The following is a 16,606-nucleotide window of genomic DNA, read 5'->3' on the forward strand; positions in this document are numbered from 1 at the left end:
ATGCCCGTGTGTTCATCAGCCAGCAAACCATGCGCAGGGTTCTGTGCTGGGGCTGGGGAGACGGCCGTGAGCCATGCGGGCACAGCCCCGGGCTGCCTGGAGCTCAGCAGGTCCACATCAAATCCTCATCTACTTAAAACCAGTGGCCAAAGAATAACAGCTCAACAACAAAAAACCAAACAACCCAATTAAAAAATGGGCAAAGATCTTGAATGGACATTTCTCCAAAGAAGAAATCAAATGGCCAATAAGGACATGGAAAGATGCTGATCATGAGGCAGATGCAAATCAAAACCACAATGAGATACCTCCTCACACCCATTAGGATGGAAACACTTAAAGAAAAAAAAAAAAAACCCAGAAAATAACAACTGTTACAGAGGATGTGGAGAAACTAGAGCCTTTGTGCATTGTTGGTAGGAATGTAAAATGGTACAGCCACTATATAAAACAGTATGCTGGAGCCTCAAAAACTTAAAAATGGAATTATCATATAATCCAACAATTCTACCTCTGGGTATATACCCAAAAGAATTGAGAGAGGGTCTCAGGGAAATATTTGTACATTTGCACACGTTTGCAGCAGCTCCATTCACAACAGCCAAAAGGTGGAAGCAGCCCCAGGGCACACAGACCGATGACTAAACAAACCAAATGTGGTCTATACACACAATGGAATATCATTCAGCCTTAAAAAAGAAGAAAATTCAGACATTCCCTACAACATGAACCTTGATGAGGACATTATGCTAAGCGAAATGAGTCAGTCACAAAAAGACAAATACTAAATGATTCCACTTACATGAGTTACCTAGAACAGTCAAATGTATAGAGACAAAAAGTGGAAGGGTGGGGTGGCCAGGGGTGGGGGTCAGGGGAAATGGGAGAATTGCCGTTTAATGGGTACTAAGTTTTCAGTTTTGCAGCATGGAAAAAGTACAGGAGGTTGGTTGTACAATGTGAATGTTACTTAACACTACTGAACTATACACTTCCAACAGTTGAGATGGTAAATCTTATGTGTATTTTATCACAATTTTAAAAACAACAACAAAAAAACAGCACCCGGGTGTGACAACGCTCTGAAGTGGACCGGAGGCTGGGTGGGGGAGCTGGGAGGCTGGGGGGTCTACAGAGGCAGGAGGTCAGGAAGGGCCTTAGGGTCACGGCAGGACATGTGGAATATATCCTAAAGGCAGTGAAAGCTACAGGAGGACTTTGGTCACATATTTATAAAGATGTCTCTTCCTGCCACATGGAGAAGGGGTTAGAGGGGCGAGGGTGGAAGCCGGGAGAGCAGTTAGGAGGCGCTGTGGGTGCTCCAGGCGAGGGTGGGGAGGTGGGTGCCCTGCCCCAGGATGGTGGCGGAGGGGAGGGGAGAAGACAAATGCATCAGGTGGATCTGGGCGAGAGAATCAGAAGACCCAGGACTGGCTGCAGGTGCGATTCTCAAGTTCCTTTTGTAACTGTATCTGTATTCTGCAGCCCTCCTTCAGAGTTTCGCATTCTTCAACATGCGTTATCCTGTTTGATCCCTGTAAACATCTCATGAGACAAGCAAGGAAAGTGGATGAGGAAACAGAGTTCAGAGAGCTAAGCGACAGGGTCCATTTCTGAGGTTTCCCAGTTTCTGGTGCCCCAGCTGGGCCACCAAATGCCACCTCGAGGTCAACAGCACTCCCCATCCCACCCCGTCACAGCTTCATTATTGATACCATGCCACTCTTGATTTTTCTCCTACATTCATAACGCACATTATCATACACAAATACGCAAAAGCTGTACCCCGATTTACACAAATTATCTCTATTGCTTTCCCCCCTCATCTGCTATCTTCCTACTTCAGATCACAGTAGGAAAGTAAACTAGTGTGGTCCTTTCTGTTTTCCATAGAGCTATGGACTTCTGTGTTCTTCTAGGCACCTATAAACAAAAATCACTGATGCTTTTGATTTTTTTTCTTTTGAAACTGTTGGTGGCTCACTGATTCTTATAAAAACCCTCTCACTACCCAAGTTAGAGCTCCTCCTCCTTACGGATCACCCCTGTCTTTCACGGATCTTCAAAAAGAACAGCAATAGTTTGGCAATAACCTATTACAATTGTTTAGAAGCGTAAGTTCAGCATGTCTCCAGGCTGTTAGACCAGAGAGGTGACTCAGACTGCGAGTCACAGCAAAATGCCTACAGGGACCAGGTGGGTAGCACACGTGAGCGCAGGGGTCCAGGTGCTTTAAGATACATCCTTTCAACGCAGAATTAAGCAGGTACTATTCTTCACTTCCACAAGGAAACACGCGTTCAATTGCTTACTGCCCTCGCGGTCTACTTTTCCCATCTCCACTTTGAGCGAGAAACAAGTTTAAGAAATATCCACTTTCCTTTTAATGTTACTAAAAGAAATACAATAGTTAAAACTGGGATAAACAGCGAGTGACAAGCAGCTTCAGTGTCCGGGACACACTGGAGGTAAGAAACAACCGTGGAAAACTCCAGAGTGTGCATGTCCCGTGGGGTTGAAGGAGGGAGTGGGAAGCTGCTCCTCAGCCGCTGTGGCCCTGGGAGAGGTGCAGCCCAGTGTGGCCAGATGCCTGGTATTTCAAAAGCAAAGAGAGAAATCTTTACACAAAATCATCTGATTCTAAAATGTGGGTGACTAATTCAAAATTTGTAAAAACACTGTGTGGGCCAACACCAAAGTGGCCAAAGAAAACACATGGTGCAGGCCAACTCTGACCACGGGCCACCAGCTTGCAACCTCCAACCTACATGACCCCTGACACCTCTCCAACACCAATATTCTAGGAGTCTTCTTCCGATACAGCCCCGTGGAGCGTGTCCCCGTGCTCCCCTGCAGGAATGATTCTAGCTTTGGAAGAAAGCACCTTCAATAATCACCTTCCCAGTGTAGACGGGCTATCCCACCTCCCACCAAAAGTGACCCTTGCTTTGCTTATCTCTGATCACGGTTTAAAGAGAGACCTGGAAAAAAAAAATAAAAAGAAGCCCAGAATAATCAATAAGAGCGTTTGGTTGTTTTGACAACCTCAGTTCGCAGCTGTCACTTTTAGGGAGTCACATTCTCCCTGACCTCTGTTTTGTTTCCTATGACTAATAGATATTTTCCTGTTTCCTTTTGATGTCACTTGTAAGCAGCTTCTCCTGTCTTCCTTTGCATTTTCCAACCTTGTCCAGATACTACAGTGTAGCCTCTGACCTCCTCTGCATGACCCGAGCTGGTGGCCACTTGTCACTGCCATCCCACCTGCTCTGAGGACTCATTACAGTTTAGGGCATCTGCCCATGAAGCTTCCTCCTTTGTCCCCAAAACTTGCTGTTTAAAGAGCATCACTGTACTCCTTGGACCCTTCTTTCTCTCCCAGTTTCTTTCCTAATTCCTGCAAATCTGGATTTGTAAAATTTACTTCTATTGGTTTCTGTGCTTACAGCCAACTCTGTTTTCACATTATTTTGATGCTTTTACACTATATATAAATCCAGAACTTAGATATGAAAAAAAACAGCATAAACAACATCAAGAGGCAAATGATCACCTGGGGGGAAATATGTGATTCCGATCAGAGACAAAGGGCTAACCTTGCTAATCTGTAAAAAGCTCCTAGATTTTGAGGATTAAAAAAGTTTTTAAAAATTCTGCAGAAAAATGGGCAAAGGCTATAAACAGATAATTCACAGAAAAAAGAAACACAGATGGCCCTTATACATTTAAAAAGATGCTCAGCTTTCCACAGAAGAAAAATGCAAATTAAAACTACACTGAAATACCATTTTATACCTATCAGATTGGCAAAAATCCAAAGCTTGACAATATACTCCTGCCGAGGCTGTGTGGGGAAACAGACTCTCTCTTACACGCTCCTGGTAGGAATGCAAAACGGTACCACCTCTGTGGAGGGCAATCTGGCAATTTCTATTGAGATTACAAATGCACAAACCCTTTGATGCAGCAATTCTACTTCTGGGAATTTATCCTATAGCTAGTACCTACCACTATCAAAATGACATGTGTACAAGGTTATGCACTACAACGCTGCTTTTCCAGAGTAAACTAATGGAAACAACGCAAGCTATTTTCATCTATAGGGAACCAGTAAATAAACTGTTACAATACACCAGGGTTACTCAACATGTGGCCAAGGAACAGCAGCATCAGCATCACCTGGGAGCTTAGAAATGCTCATTCATAGGCCCTATCCAGGCCTACTAGATCAGACACCTGGAATGGGGGATGCAGGAATCCAGGTAAACAATATCTCCACATGGCTGACCCTGCTAAAATTTTAAAAGCACTGATGTAAATAAACAATGGAGCTCCTTAAAAATATTAGCAAGAAATGAAATCAAGCAAGGGTAAAACTACTCGGGGGACTCAGGAATGAGAATAGCAGCACCTTTGAGGGGACATTGACTGGAGGAGCTCGGTGAAGCTGGGGTGCTGTACCTTGATCTGGGCTTTGGCTGTGTAAGTGTGCACATATGCAAAAATCCACCAATGTGTACACTCGACTGCATGTGTGACACCTCAGTACAATATCTGAAAAAATGAAGCCTTTTACATATTGATATGAAATAATGTCCAAGATACATTATTTAGTGGAAAAGCGGCAAGGTACAGAAGAGTACATATAGCATTCCACCTCTTACGTAAGAAAGGGAGGGAAAGAAAAATTTGTACTTGTATTTGCATAAAGCAACACTGGAAGGGCAAGTAAGAAATTCTGAAAGGGGACCCAAGTGACAAGAACGATTGCCCACAGGGGTGGAGGTGTGAAGGGAAAGGAGAACAGGGTGGGAACAAGACTCTCACTGCGTAGCCACGGCCTGGAAGGGGCATGAAGGCAGGAAGCAGGAAATGCTGTTATCTTGGTCTAGGTTCACCTTGATCTAGGTTAGATCTGTACAAAATATCTGTTTTTGTACACATTTATATTCGAAGCATGAGAGTGTATTTTCCATTCAAAAAATAATTTTTTAAATACATAATCTTCAAATTCTTCCTGCTCTGGATAAATAAAATAAAGTGGTGTCTTCACCTTGTTGATCTATTTTTTTTTCCCATGGGGGTATGAAAAGATAGGCAGCTCATTTCTGGAGCTGCCACTTGCCTGTCATCTGACCCTGGGCCTCTCTGCCTCATTACCCCTTCTAGACAATGGGGATAAAACCATCCACCCTTCCCTCACTCGAAGCCATAAGAATAAAATAGATAAGTGACTAATCAGCTGTGAAGTGCTATGCAGATAGATGAACTCATTATGACTGTCTCTAGCAGAAAGGATCAGAAGCTAAAGGAAGAGAAGAGTCACTTGCTCTGGGCCATGCACTGCTCTGGGCACGTCTCACAGTGACATCATTTACTCCTCCCAGCCATCCTGGTATTATCCCTGTTTACTGACAGGGCAGCTGAGGCTCAGAGACAAGCAGTCCCTGTGCTCCTGGGACTTGGAACTAGTTAGGAGTGGGGCCAGGGCTCTACCACGCTGCCGATGCCAGAAGCCAAGCCCAGAAGCCAAGCCCATCGTCTCCCCACCGGGCCTCTCTGCTTCCTGACTCCCCTTCTAACCACACAGAGGATGCATTTATTAAACCCCGGAGGCCTGCCCTACTCCCTGAGGTGGCCGGGAAAAGACAGCCGTAGGACCGGCATGGGGCACGCAGCCTCCAAGGGCAGCATTCTGACCTCCAGCCCTGCCCCATCTCCCCAGGACGCTCCCTCTCTGGCCTCCCAACCCAGAAGACATGGCCAGTGGCACTTTAACTACAAGCAGCATCACGGTGCTCAGGCACAGGAGTGTGCACACACATGCTGGCATGGGTTGAACTGTTCCCCCCCTCCCAACAAAAAAAGATATGTTGGAGCCCTAACCCCCAGTACCTGACAATGTGACCTTATTTGAGGATAGAGTCTTTACAGAGATAAATTAAACTGAGGTCATGAGGGTGGGACCTGTTCCAATATGACTGGTGTTTGGACACAGAGACAGAAACACACAGAAGGAGACACAGGGAGAAGCCGGCCATCCGCAAGCTGAAGGGAGAGACCCAGAAGAGATCCTTCCCTCGCAGCCTCAGAAGGAACCAACCCTGCCGACTCCTTGATTTCAGACTTCTGGCCTCCAGAACCGTGAGACAACGCATTTCTGTCGTTTAAGCCACCCAGCGTGTGGCACCGTGCTGTGGCAGCCCTGCCACATGGACACGCACACCAAGAGAATTAAAGATCTAACTGACGGGTCTTCTGCATTACCATTTTAACCATTTAATGCAGGTTTTGGAATCCATTTTCTCCAGTTTTATAGGAAGGCAGAAAGATAAAAGGTATTTTTATGATGTAAAAAGATGTAGCAAAGATGAGAAAAGAGTTAAAGAGACTTTGGTAAGAGAAGCTCCTAGCTTCGGTTTTCATGAGGCACTACTCCTTTTTCTAACTCTGTAACCCTCCCTGTGGCCTTGAAGAAAGAAATATACACAAGAACTCCTAGATGCCAGGAGCATACTGCAGACTCCACTGCCATTTACAAATCTGTAGCTTCTCCGTGGAGCATGCCCTGGCATAACACATGCATGCAGCTGGGGGAAGGCGTGAACTTGTTTTTTTATTATTCATTGAGAGCCACAGAGGCAAAATAATCCCTCAGGGACCAAATGCAAAAAAAAAAAAAAAAAGAAAGAAAGAAATCTAAAATTAGGGCTTTTTTTCACTTGCCTAAAAATAACCATTTCAGCAAACCCATTGTTAAATTAAGGACAAAAAATTATTTCAGTAAAAACAATTGATTAGGAAAAAAATGATCTTAGCTAGATAGGAGAAGAAAAGACTTGATCAGGTGAAGTTCAAGTAAAAAGGTGGGTTGGGGCCAGTGGAGGGGGAAGAGCAAGACTGGGAAGAAAAGGGGCTCAGCTCCGCGGTTTGAAGATGTGGGTCTGCCGGCTCTGGCCACTGTTGCGCTAATCGAGGGCTTCCAGCCGGTAAATGATGAGCCACAGCAACTCCATGGTTCTGCTCATTCAGATCTCTAGAAGCTCCACACCAAACGGGACAAATTCCCTGGGGCGTGACTGGGAATTACGTAAAGTCAAGCTGAGGCTGGAAGGAGACATTTCCAGGTTGCATGAATGTGCTCAGTCTGTGAACACATTGATTCACTGAGCCGAACACTTAGGATCTGTCCACCTGCTGCACAACAGTTACACTTCATAAGTTTAATAAGTTTTAACTTTTGAAAAACAAGTCCGGGGCTGGCCATAAGTCCTAGGTCAGAGGTCCCCCCTCCACTCTGTTTTAGATGGCCAATAAATATGCCACGGACACGGGGGGCTTTGGTTTATTTTTCTCTTATTCTTACAGACAGGACCTTTGGGCCAGAGGGGCTCTTGGTGGCTGCTGGGCCCCACGGGGCCAGGACAGAGCCAAGTCTCTGCCTCCCTGGTTGGGGAACCCCCCCCCCCACCGCCCTTTTGGCAAACTCAGCCTTTCTGAAGCTTTCTGGGCCCTGGTGCTGCCTGGGGTGTGAGCAGCCAGACCCATCCTTTGCCCTTACTGCTGCATCCTTAGAAACATCAATCAGCTCTTCAAGCCACAGGTCCCTTGGCTGTAAAAGGATCAGGCCAGGCTAGATGAGTGTCAAGTCTCCTCCAGCTGCACGGGCCACAGCTCCAGGTTAGGTAGCTTTCATCTGTAATCGAGTACGGCTTCCATCTCCAGAGCCACTGTTGCCCACCTGTCTTTTCCTTTTCTTGTCCCCCATGAGCTCATCTTACAAATAAGGGCTCAGTTTGATATGTGATGCCAATCTTTCAAGTATATGATACAAGCAGGAGACAACACTAATTCCTGTCGACCAGCAAAAGGAACAAGAACCACTTTGAGCCGTGGACAAAAGCCTTTGGCTGAATGAGGCTTTAAAACCATCTGTCTGAGACTGTTTATATGGCCAGCATGTCTCATCCTAGAAGGGGCTGTGAGAACAATGGCCGAGCTATGGTGTAGGAGGTTCCCAGGCTTTTCATCTCTGGCTGCAAAATCCAACAAAGCAGATGGCAGTAATAAAACCAACTGGGATTCACAGAGCCGGGGGATGGATCCTTGTCACCTTTGATCACTGCAAAACTGACGCTTCTCTTGCAGAGGTCCCTCCACCTCAGCAATAGGCGACTTCAGGAACGTTCAGACTTAGGAACATTAACGCTACCTTGTCACCTTATAAACATGTACATGACCTCTTAGGGAGCTGCGGCCCCAGCTGGAAACCAGCTCTACCCAGGGAAACTCCCCACCTCCTCCCACCCCTCCCCAGACCAAATGTTGACAGAAAAACCAAAACTGGAAGAGGACAGAAAGATGCAAATGTGTCACTGGGTTTAGGGGTTTCCTGGTCTAATCTTTGAGGTTATAAGCACAGGATTATTTGAAAATCTAACTGGAGCTTTTTACCTACCTAACTTAAAGCTATGCTTCTCCAGCTTTAATAGGCACAAAAACAACCTGAGGATCTTGTTAAAATGTAGGTTTTGATGCACGAGGTGTGTGGTGGGGCTGAGAGCCTGTACTTCCAACAGGTTCCCAGGTGGTGCCGATGGCGTTGGTCTCTGGAAGTGAGCAGCAAGCACTTCGGAGGACGCCCAGAGCTTCCTGTCTCAGGAACCGTGTTTAGAGTTTAGGCAGTGACCATCGCTCTCAATTTTGCAGATGGGGGATGGAGACCCAGATGTTAAGCAGCTTTGCCCAATACAAATTAGTAGCCCCCAAATCCTTGTAAATAAATGCTTAGCCCATTTGGGATCACCTGTTCTACACCAGAAAGGAAGTCGGCAGGCCTTGAGTCTGCCTGTGGGAAGAATCAGGCTTCCATAATTTTCTGACCTTGCATAGTCTATATATTTCTGACCCTGATACTAGATACTTTGTGCTATTTTAATCAGAAAGAAAACTCAAAGTGTCTAATGGTAAGACCAGAAAACTGAGATTTTATTCCATGCCAGAGCTGGGCAGGGTATATGGTTGCTAGATAAGATACAAGGCAGGGGGGGGGGGGCAGTTAAATTTGAATTTCAGATAAACAATGAATAATTTTCTAGTATAATTCTGTGCCATGCATAATTTGAGAATATTTACACTTAAAAAAAAAAAAAAAAGACATTCATTGTTTACCTAAGGATCGAACTGGCAGTCCCGGATTTTTATTTGCAAAGTCTGGCAACCCTAACAGGATGGCAGGTAGGAATAAGGGGAGCAGTAAAAAGGAATATTTCCTGTTTCATCACTGCTGACCTTCGAGAAAGCCACAAGGACGCCGGTGTGGCAGGCATTCCACCAGTAGGCACAGACGGATCACTGCCCTTTCATGTCCCTCTCTCTGAATGGAGCTTAATTTTCTTAGCTAGCTGATTATAATGAAACAAAATCACAAATTTAAAGCTGGTATTATGGATTGAATTGTGCCCACCCCCCGATTCATATGTTGATGTCCTAACTCCCAGCACCTCAGAATGTGACTTTATTTGGAAATAGGGTCTTTGCAGAGGTAACTGGTTAAAATGAAGTCATCGTGGGGGAGGATGGGCCTCTAAGCCAATACGACTGTGTCCTTATAAAACAGAGAAATCTGGACATGGGGACTGACATGTACAGAGAAGGCCATGTGAAGACTGGCCATGTGCTGCCGCATGCCCCAGAACTACCAGAGCCAGGAGAGAAGCCTGGAGCACACCCTTCCCTCAGCCCCCAGAGGGAGCACAGCCCTGCTAACACCGTGATCCCGGACTTCCAGCCTCTGGAACTGCGAGACAATAGATTCCTGTTATTTAAGCCACTCAGTTGGTGGTACTTTTGTTACAACAGCTCTAGGACACTCATACTAGCAGCTGGGACGAAGGAGTAGAGAAGAAGAGGAGGGAGTTACAGGCAAATGAGGCACCAGCGAAAAGCCCCATCCACATCACCTGTTAGTTACATCCCTTAGAACTCAAAAACCTCAGCTGAGAAGACACAGGGATTGAGAAATGACAGGCTGCTTTGTGTGAAAACAGTCACTGCTCTACTAAAATTCGATTTTAAATGTTGAGCTGAGCAAGTCACACATTATTTAAAGAAGAAACCTTAGAAGTCAGAATTGACCCTGGTTACACGAAAGAGGATATACTTCCAAGAGCGGAGTATAATCTAAAGAGATTTTTCAAGAGGGTTTTAAAAAGCACAACCTTAACAGACTTGTTATTGTCAAGTGTTTTTTCCCATGAGAAGTCTGCTTTCCTCCAGTCTTTACAAACCAAACATTACTGTATTGGGTTAGTGATTAAGGAGCTCAAAACAAAATTAAGCAGGCTATTCTGATTTCATTGTCTCTCTTGATTATTTGCTTGTCATATTTCGAATAGCCCCAAATGGCAAGATTTAAATAAAAGATAGGCTATTTCATAATACTTTATCCTCACTTACTAAAGTAACTGAAACCCCTTCAATGTAGCATGGACTTGAATGTACCTTTAGCCAGGCCTGTCCTGGGCCTGTAGGAGGAGTCCAGGAGCAGAATTCCACAGTCCGACACTGGGAAAATGCCAAACCTAGTTGGCTGCAGTCATGCTGGCCCACGTTCAGTTACCAGAACACACTGAGGTGTCTGTTTCTCACCTGACAGCCTCTGCATATGCTGATCCCTGTGCCCGGAATGTTCTTTCTTCCACCCAGATCCTCCCATACCCACAACACAACAGAACACAACCCTCCACACACTCAGCCCAAAAGTCAGCTCCTGGGAAACCTCTTCTGTCCCCTGTCACCACCCTTCCATTTCTCCTTATCACATAACCTTGTACATTCCCTTCACCACCCTATCACAGCTATAATTATTAACTGTTTACTTGTTTACTATCTATCCCTCCCTAATAAACAGTAAGTTTCATGAAGTCAGAGATCAGAAGAGTTTTGTAAATTACACCCAGGCCCTGGCCCACAATGGGCACACAAATATTTGTCAAGACTGATCAATTAATTCATTAAACAAATGAAGGCATGATATGATTGACAGTGGCACATGCCAAAACACAGTGGGAGCTCCCCAATGCCCAGAGGCTCTGAGTTCAGTCCCGAAGCCTGTGGTCTACGCTTGGCATCCTGATCGGGAGACAGATGCTGGGGAACATCACTCGTCGGCTCGTTTCTCTGGGAAAGTTTCAAACTCAAAAAATCAACCCTCTGATCATGATCTGGCTTCATGAATAGGCCCTTCCTGTAATAAAAGGATGTCCAGTCACATGCACATCAACTTTTGGGGTCCCCAGGATAATACTTCCTCATAGTAAATTAATAAAGCACTGTTGTTACGATCTGGTGTCCCATCTAAGTTGACTTCAGGGAGAAGTGTAACGAAAACACCAGCACAATGTTTGATATAGCTATTTCTTTATACATTTATAAACAGGCATTCTGACATTAAAACAAGAGAAAGCCTGTGCATTTTATATTTACAAAAATACAAAAACCTTAGGATTTATGGATCATAAGTATTAGATGACACAGGGTACTTTGGCAATACATACAGAAAACCTTTAAAATGTATGTACTACTTTCTCTAGAAATTCTAGTAATAGGAATTTATCCTAATAATCAAAAATGAATATAAAAATTTAGCCACAAGAATGTTCACTGGAATACTATTTATAATAAAAAGCAGAAACTTAAAAATCCAAATGGGTTGATTAGAAAATCTGTGGTAATCTCTATTAAGAAATACTCTGCAGCTTTTCAAAATGTCCTGTATAATAATCAATGACATCATCATATTCTAATACCAAAAAAGTATATTATGAATCAATACCCCAAAATGTTTTAACTATAGTTTTTGTTGGGTGGTGGAGTCATATGTGATTATCTTCCTATGTTTTTCTGTGTTTTACAGTTTTTCTGTAAGAATTATGAATCGCTTAGATAAATACATATTTTTAAATAAATTTTAACTAGTCACAAAAGGACAAACACTCTATGATTTCACCTATATGAGGTACCTACGGTAGACAAGTTCACGGAGTCAGAAAACAGAATGGAGGTTGCCAGGGGCTGGGGCTGGGGAGTTAGTGCCCAATGGGTACAGAGTTTCAGTTCTGCAAGATGAAAGAGTTCTGGAGATGGATGGGGGAGATGATAGCACCACAATGTGAATGTACTTGATGCCACCAAACTACACACTTAAAAATGGCTAAGATGGCCAATTTTATGTTATTGCATATTTTACCACAATTTTTAAAAAACTAAAAAAAAAAAAAAAAGAAATTTAAACCAGTAAATCATAAATATAGCTGGGTCTAGAGGTGACTCAGTTATTAGGATTTTCAAGAGACAGAAGTAAATCAGCCTGAATTTGACGTGGACCACACGGCACTGAGCCCCATCGTCCGTGGTGCCCACCAGCGCGCAGTGAGCACTGGAGGAACAGGCATCTGCCTGTTTCCTGACTACGGCTGCCGGCCTTGCGTTTCCTGGGTCACCTCCAGTCTCTTCCTTCATGGCCTGGAGTTTTCTTCCTCTCTTGCCCATGTCCCTCAGTTTGACTCTCAGAAGAAGAAGCTGAATTGGCCGCCCCAGAAGCGTGGCTTCTCGGGAGCCTGGCCACAGTGACTGCAGGGGACTGGTGGGCCCAGAGGAGATCTGTGGCTACATCCTCCCTGGGCCACAGGTTCAGGGACTTGCTCCCAAAGCCTTTCAGCTAGTAGTTGGAGGAGCCAAAGAGAGGAATCTCACCTTAAAGTCAAGACAATTGACCTCTCTACCAAAGAATGAAAAGGAAAGACCTAGATCCAGCAAACGAAATCCTTCCTTTTTTCATCAAGAAGGCACCCAGCGCTTTGCCACTGAGAAAGGAGCGATGCCTGGGGCCCGGGGGTGGGGCCTGAGAGCCCCAGGGCTGCAGACCCATGGCCCCAGGGTGGACTTGGCCTGCAGCTGTGTCGGTCTGGCCCACACAGTGTTGGTCTGCACAGTGTCTGCAAAATTTCTGTTAGTCGCTAACATTGAAAAATCGGGGTATTTCTACATAAAGAGATTTTTTTTTCAATTCTCTTAGGGAAAAACACGAAAGCTCTTAGCCACACTGAGTTTACACTCCTATGTGACAAGAACAGGCTGGAGGTGAGCAGAGGCTACCCTCTAGATAGGCCCTCTCCCCAGTCCAGTCCCGCTATTGACCTGCGTGGCCCTGCTGCTCCTTCAGTCCTAGCCCCTCAACTGGACCGGGAAGTGCTCGGGAGGACCGTGCGGTACCTGGCATGATGCTAGCTAGGCCCCCTGTAAGGTCTTGGAAATACTCAGTGACTGCCGGCCAGCCTACGGCGTCAGAGTGTGGGTCTGGAGTTGAGGGTCAGGAGTAAACCCCAGGCACAGAAACGTGTCTGGCATCTGACCCCCGGCCACGTTTCCATGCACCATCAAAATGCAACATCCTGCCCATTCTCCTCCGTGAAAATTTTAAAAAGGAAGCTACACTCTTGAGAATGGATCAATGGTCATGATGCCTTGTGTCCTGTGTCCCACAGAAGACAACACTAGATGCTTTGGGGACGGAAGTCGGAGCCACGTGAAGCACCCCGTGGTGTGCAGTTTTCTTCACTAGAGAACACAGCAAAGCTCCCAGCCATTAACGCTGCATCGCTGCTGTCTCAGCAGTGCAGGGTGCTGGACACTGAGTTTAAATATCTGAAAAGAGCATGTATTGACAGGGAAAAAGGAAGTTTTCCAACTCCTTCAGGGTTAACAGGGCCAGGGGGAGGTCAAGACCAGTGATTTCTTACCTGCTGTAGGCAAACTAACGTTATACTGAGGTAAAATAAATAGGAAGGCAGTCTTGGCTGTGACCTGTAAAACAAAGGGAAAAAGTTCCAGTTTAACTTTTGGCCACATCAAAAGAAACAAGTAGAGCCTGCTACCAGCCTCCAGACCCTTTCCATCTCAGACCCGCCGACCTCTGGGATGAAGGCTTTTACATAACGCAGAGTTAGCACTGGGTTTTGTTCCCTTTTTCTTTAATGACATACCTCCCAATACCTGCACTAAAAACAAACAGAAAAATGACCCTGGGCCCCAGGTGCTATCTAGACTGGCTACTCACTGCAGATGGGATGAAACCGGTTGTGCTTGGTGGGATGAGAGCTCACAAGGGAGGGGTATAAATCTGGCTGCTATTCATTCATTGACGCATTCATTCAGGCATTTATTAATTCAGTTCTGTGTACCCAGCATTGTGGAAGATGGGAACTAATAGATGAGGTCATAGCCTTCAAGGACTTAGGACCTAACTGAGGTTTTCTCAGCACTTTGGCTGCCTGCACGTTGGATAGCAGCCCCGAAAGTCTACACCTGAGCTTCAGAAACAGAGAACTCCGGCTGCTAATTTCACATCTACCCTACTGTGGGGCACAGAGCAAGATAGGACACCCCACACTGCTGATTTGTTTGTTTTAAAAGCTGTATTTAAAATCTTAGCTGTGTTGTGGAAAAAACTGTGGTTGCCACCCGGTTATTAATAGCCAAATCAGTACTGTGACACTTTAGTCAGCAGAGGAGAAATTATAAAATGAGAGATGTGGCCAGGCATGGTGGTTCATGCCTGTAATCCTAGCACTTTGGGAGGCTGAGGCATTAGGATTTCTTGAGGCCAGGAATTCGAGACCAGCCTGAGCAAGAGCAAGACCCCATCTCTACAAAAAATACAAAAGTTAGCTGGGCGTGGTGCCATGCACCTGTAGTCCCAGGTACTCGGGAGGCTGAGGCAGGAGGATCGCTGGAGCCCAGGACTGGGAGGTTGCAGTGAGCTACAATGATGCCACTGCACTCTAGCCCAGGTGACAGAGCAAGACCTTCCTTGTCTCAAAAAACAAACAAAAAACAAAAAAACAAACGAAAAAAACAAACCACGGAGATATAAAGCTTGGACCCCTGAATCGACTACCTGGGTTCAAATGCTGGCTCTGCCATTTCCTAGCCATGTAACCTTGAGCAAGTAATCTTATACCCTAAGTCTCAGTCTCCTTGTCCATAAACTTAGGGGCATTTGTAATATCTTAGCTGATCTAGGAACTACGCACTTGGGTGGCACTGGCCCAGCTGTTGGCATTGCTGAAAGCTCCCCAGATGTTCCCAGTATGCACCTGGGCCTGAGAACCACCAGCCACACTGTTCTGAGATGCACATGAGGCCAGGTGAAGAGGAGGCCCAGAACCAGGCCTTTCTCAAGAGGCCTAAGGCAACACCTCATCAATACAAGGTGCTGGCTCTGCCCCAAACACAGAGGTTCGAAGGGTGCACACACGGGGGGACAAAGACACTGGGCCATGGCAAAGGCAGCATGGAAACGAGTGAACAGACTCCCTGTGTCACTTGGATACGCCAGCAAGAGGCTCCTGTCCTCAGCCTACCTCATAGCGACAGCGACAACCCTCTTCTCTAGCGCAAACCTCTCCCCAGTCAACAAGACCTAGCGCTCTGCAACGGGGCGTCATTTCCCCTTTGTATGTATGCGGGATGCACGGCAAGCCTTGCGAATTTGTGCTGCTGCCTTAGACATGTTCTAGCAAGCTCGCGGGGAGGACCCCAAATGAGATTAGGTATGAGAAGAAGCTCTTAAAAACAATGAGCCCTATTCAAATATACAGGTCTTCCCTAGTCCCCACCCGACAACCTCATTACTTTGGTCCTCAAGACCTTTTTCAGCGTTCCCGACCTACCTTCCAATGCAACAGTCTGTATTTTCTTTAGAACAGATGTGCTTGGTGTCAGCCAAAACACTCTACTTGCTAGAGTGGGGGTTTTAGCCCCTCTCACGATGTGCGCGGTACTGCTCCTGTACCCTCCCCGCCCGGTTCTACTGATCAGAATCTCACTCATCCTCCACAACCCACCTCCACGGTAACCTTCTCCGAGAAGCCTTCCCTGACTGCTCACAGGCACAACCTCCTCTCACCTGGAGCGCTCTGCCCAGGCCCCGCTGTGTTCTCATTTCCAAGTTCTTGTGCATGGTTCTCACCAGGCTCCCGCCTCCCCAAAGGCAGGGACTGCGCTGTCTGCGCACCCTCCTATGCCCTTTTAAGTCACTCCCCCAGATGCACACGGCAAGTGCTCCGTAACTGCTCCTGAATAACGTGAAAGGTCACAAGCCGAGTCTGCTTCTCTCAACTGTACTTGCCCCCACTCTCTACTGGGAGCTGCCCTCGGTGCTGTCGCGAGAGCTGTCCTGTCACCGACAGCCTTCTCCGTGAGACCCACCCACCTGCCAGACCACCTGAATCCAGGTCCGCCACAGGCCCCTCCTGACCACTGCGGCCACGTGGTTCTCCCTCTCTGAACTCTGCTCACAGGGGTCATTCCTGGCCCCACCACCTAACTCTCTATGTCGTCTGCCAAGACTCCTTTGACGGGAAGCCTTGCCTTCTCACACTGAGATGTCTGTGAGGCTGATCAGAGGAAATGAGAGGAAGGAAGGGGAGAGGAGAAAGGCAGGGAAGAAGGAAAATATTTACCAACACTCTACACTGCCCCGGCACATGTCTCCCACTTGCTTTCATGGGGAACGTGCTTGTCATTTAAGGCTGTGGGGTGC

General features: G+C 46.2%; 1 protein-coding gene across 2 annotated transcripts in view; it reads right to left on the reverse strand.

The window, feature by feature from the left end:
* Window positions 1–16,606, reverse strand: part of TRAM2 (translocation associated membrane protein 2) — a 74,487-nt gene that overhangs the window by 20,320 nt on the left and 37,561 nt on the right. For both annotated transcript variants that reach the window (XM_045543732.1, XM_045543733.1), the window contains exon 2: window positions 13,803–13,866. In XM_045543732.1, the coding sequence (XP_045399688.1) occupies window positions 13,803–13,866 (64 nt within the window). The remainder of the gene's footprint in view (window positions 1–13,802; window positions 13,867–16,606) is intronic.

This window comes from Lemur catta, chromosome 2, assembly GCF_020740605.2.
Source record: "Lemur catta isolate mLemCat1 chromosome 2, mLemCat1.pri, whole genome shotgun sequence".
Classification (NCBI taxonomy): Eukaryota; Metazoa; Chordata; class Mammalia; order Primates; family Lemuridae; genus Lemur; species Lemur catta.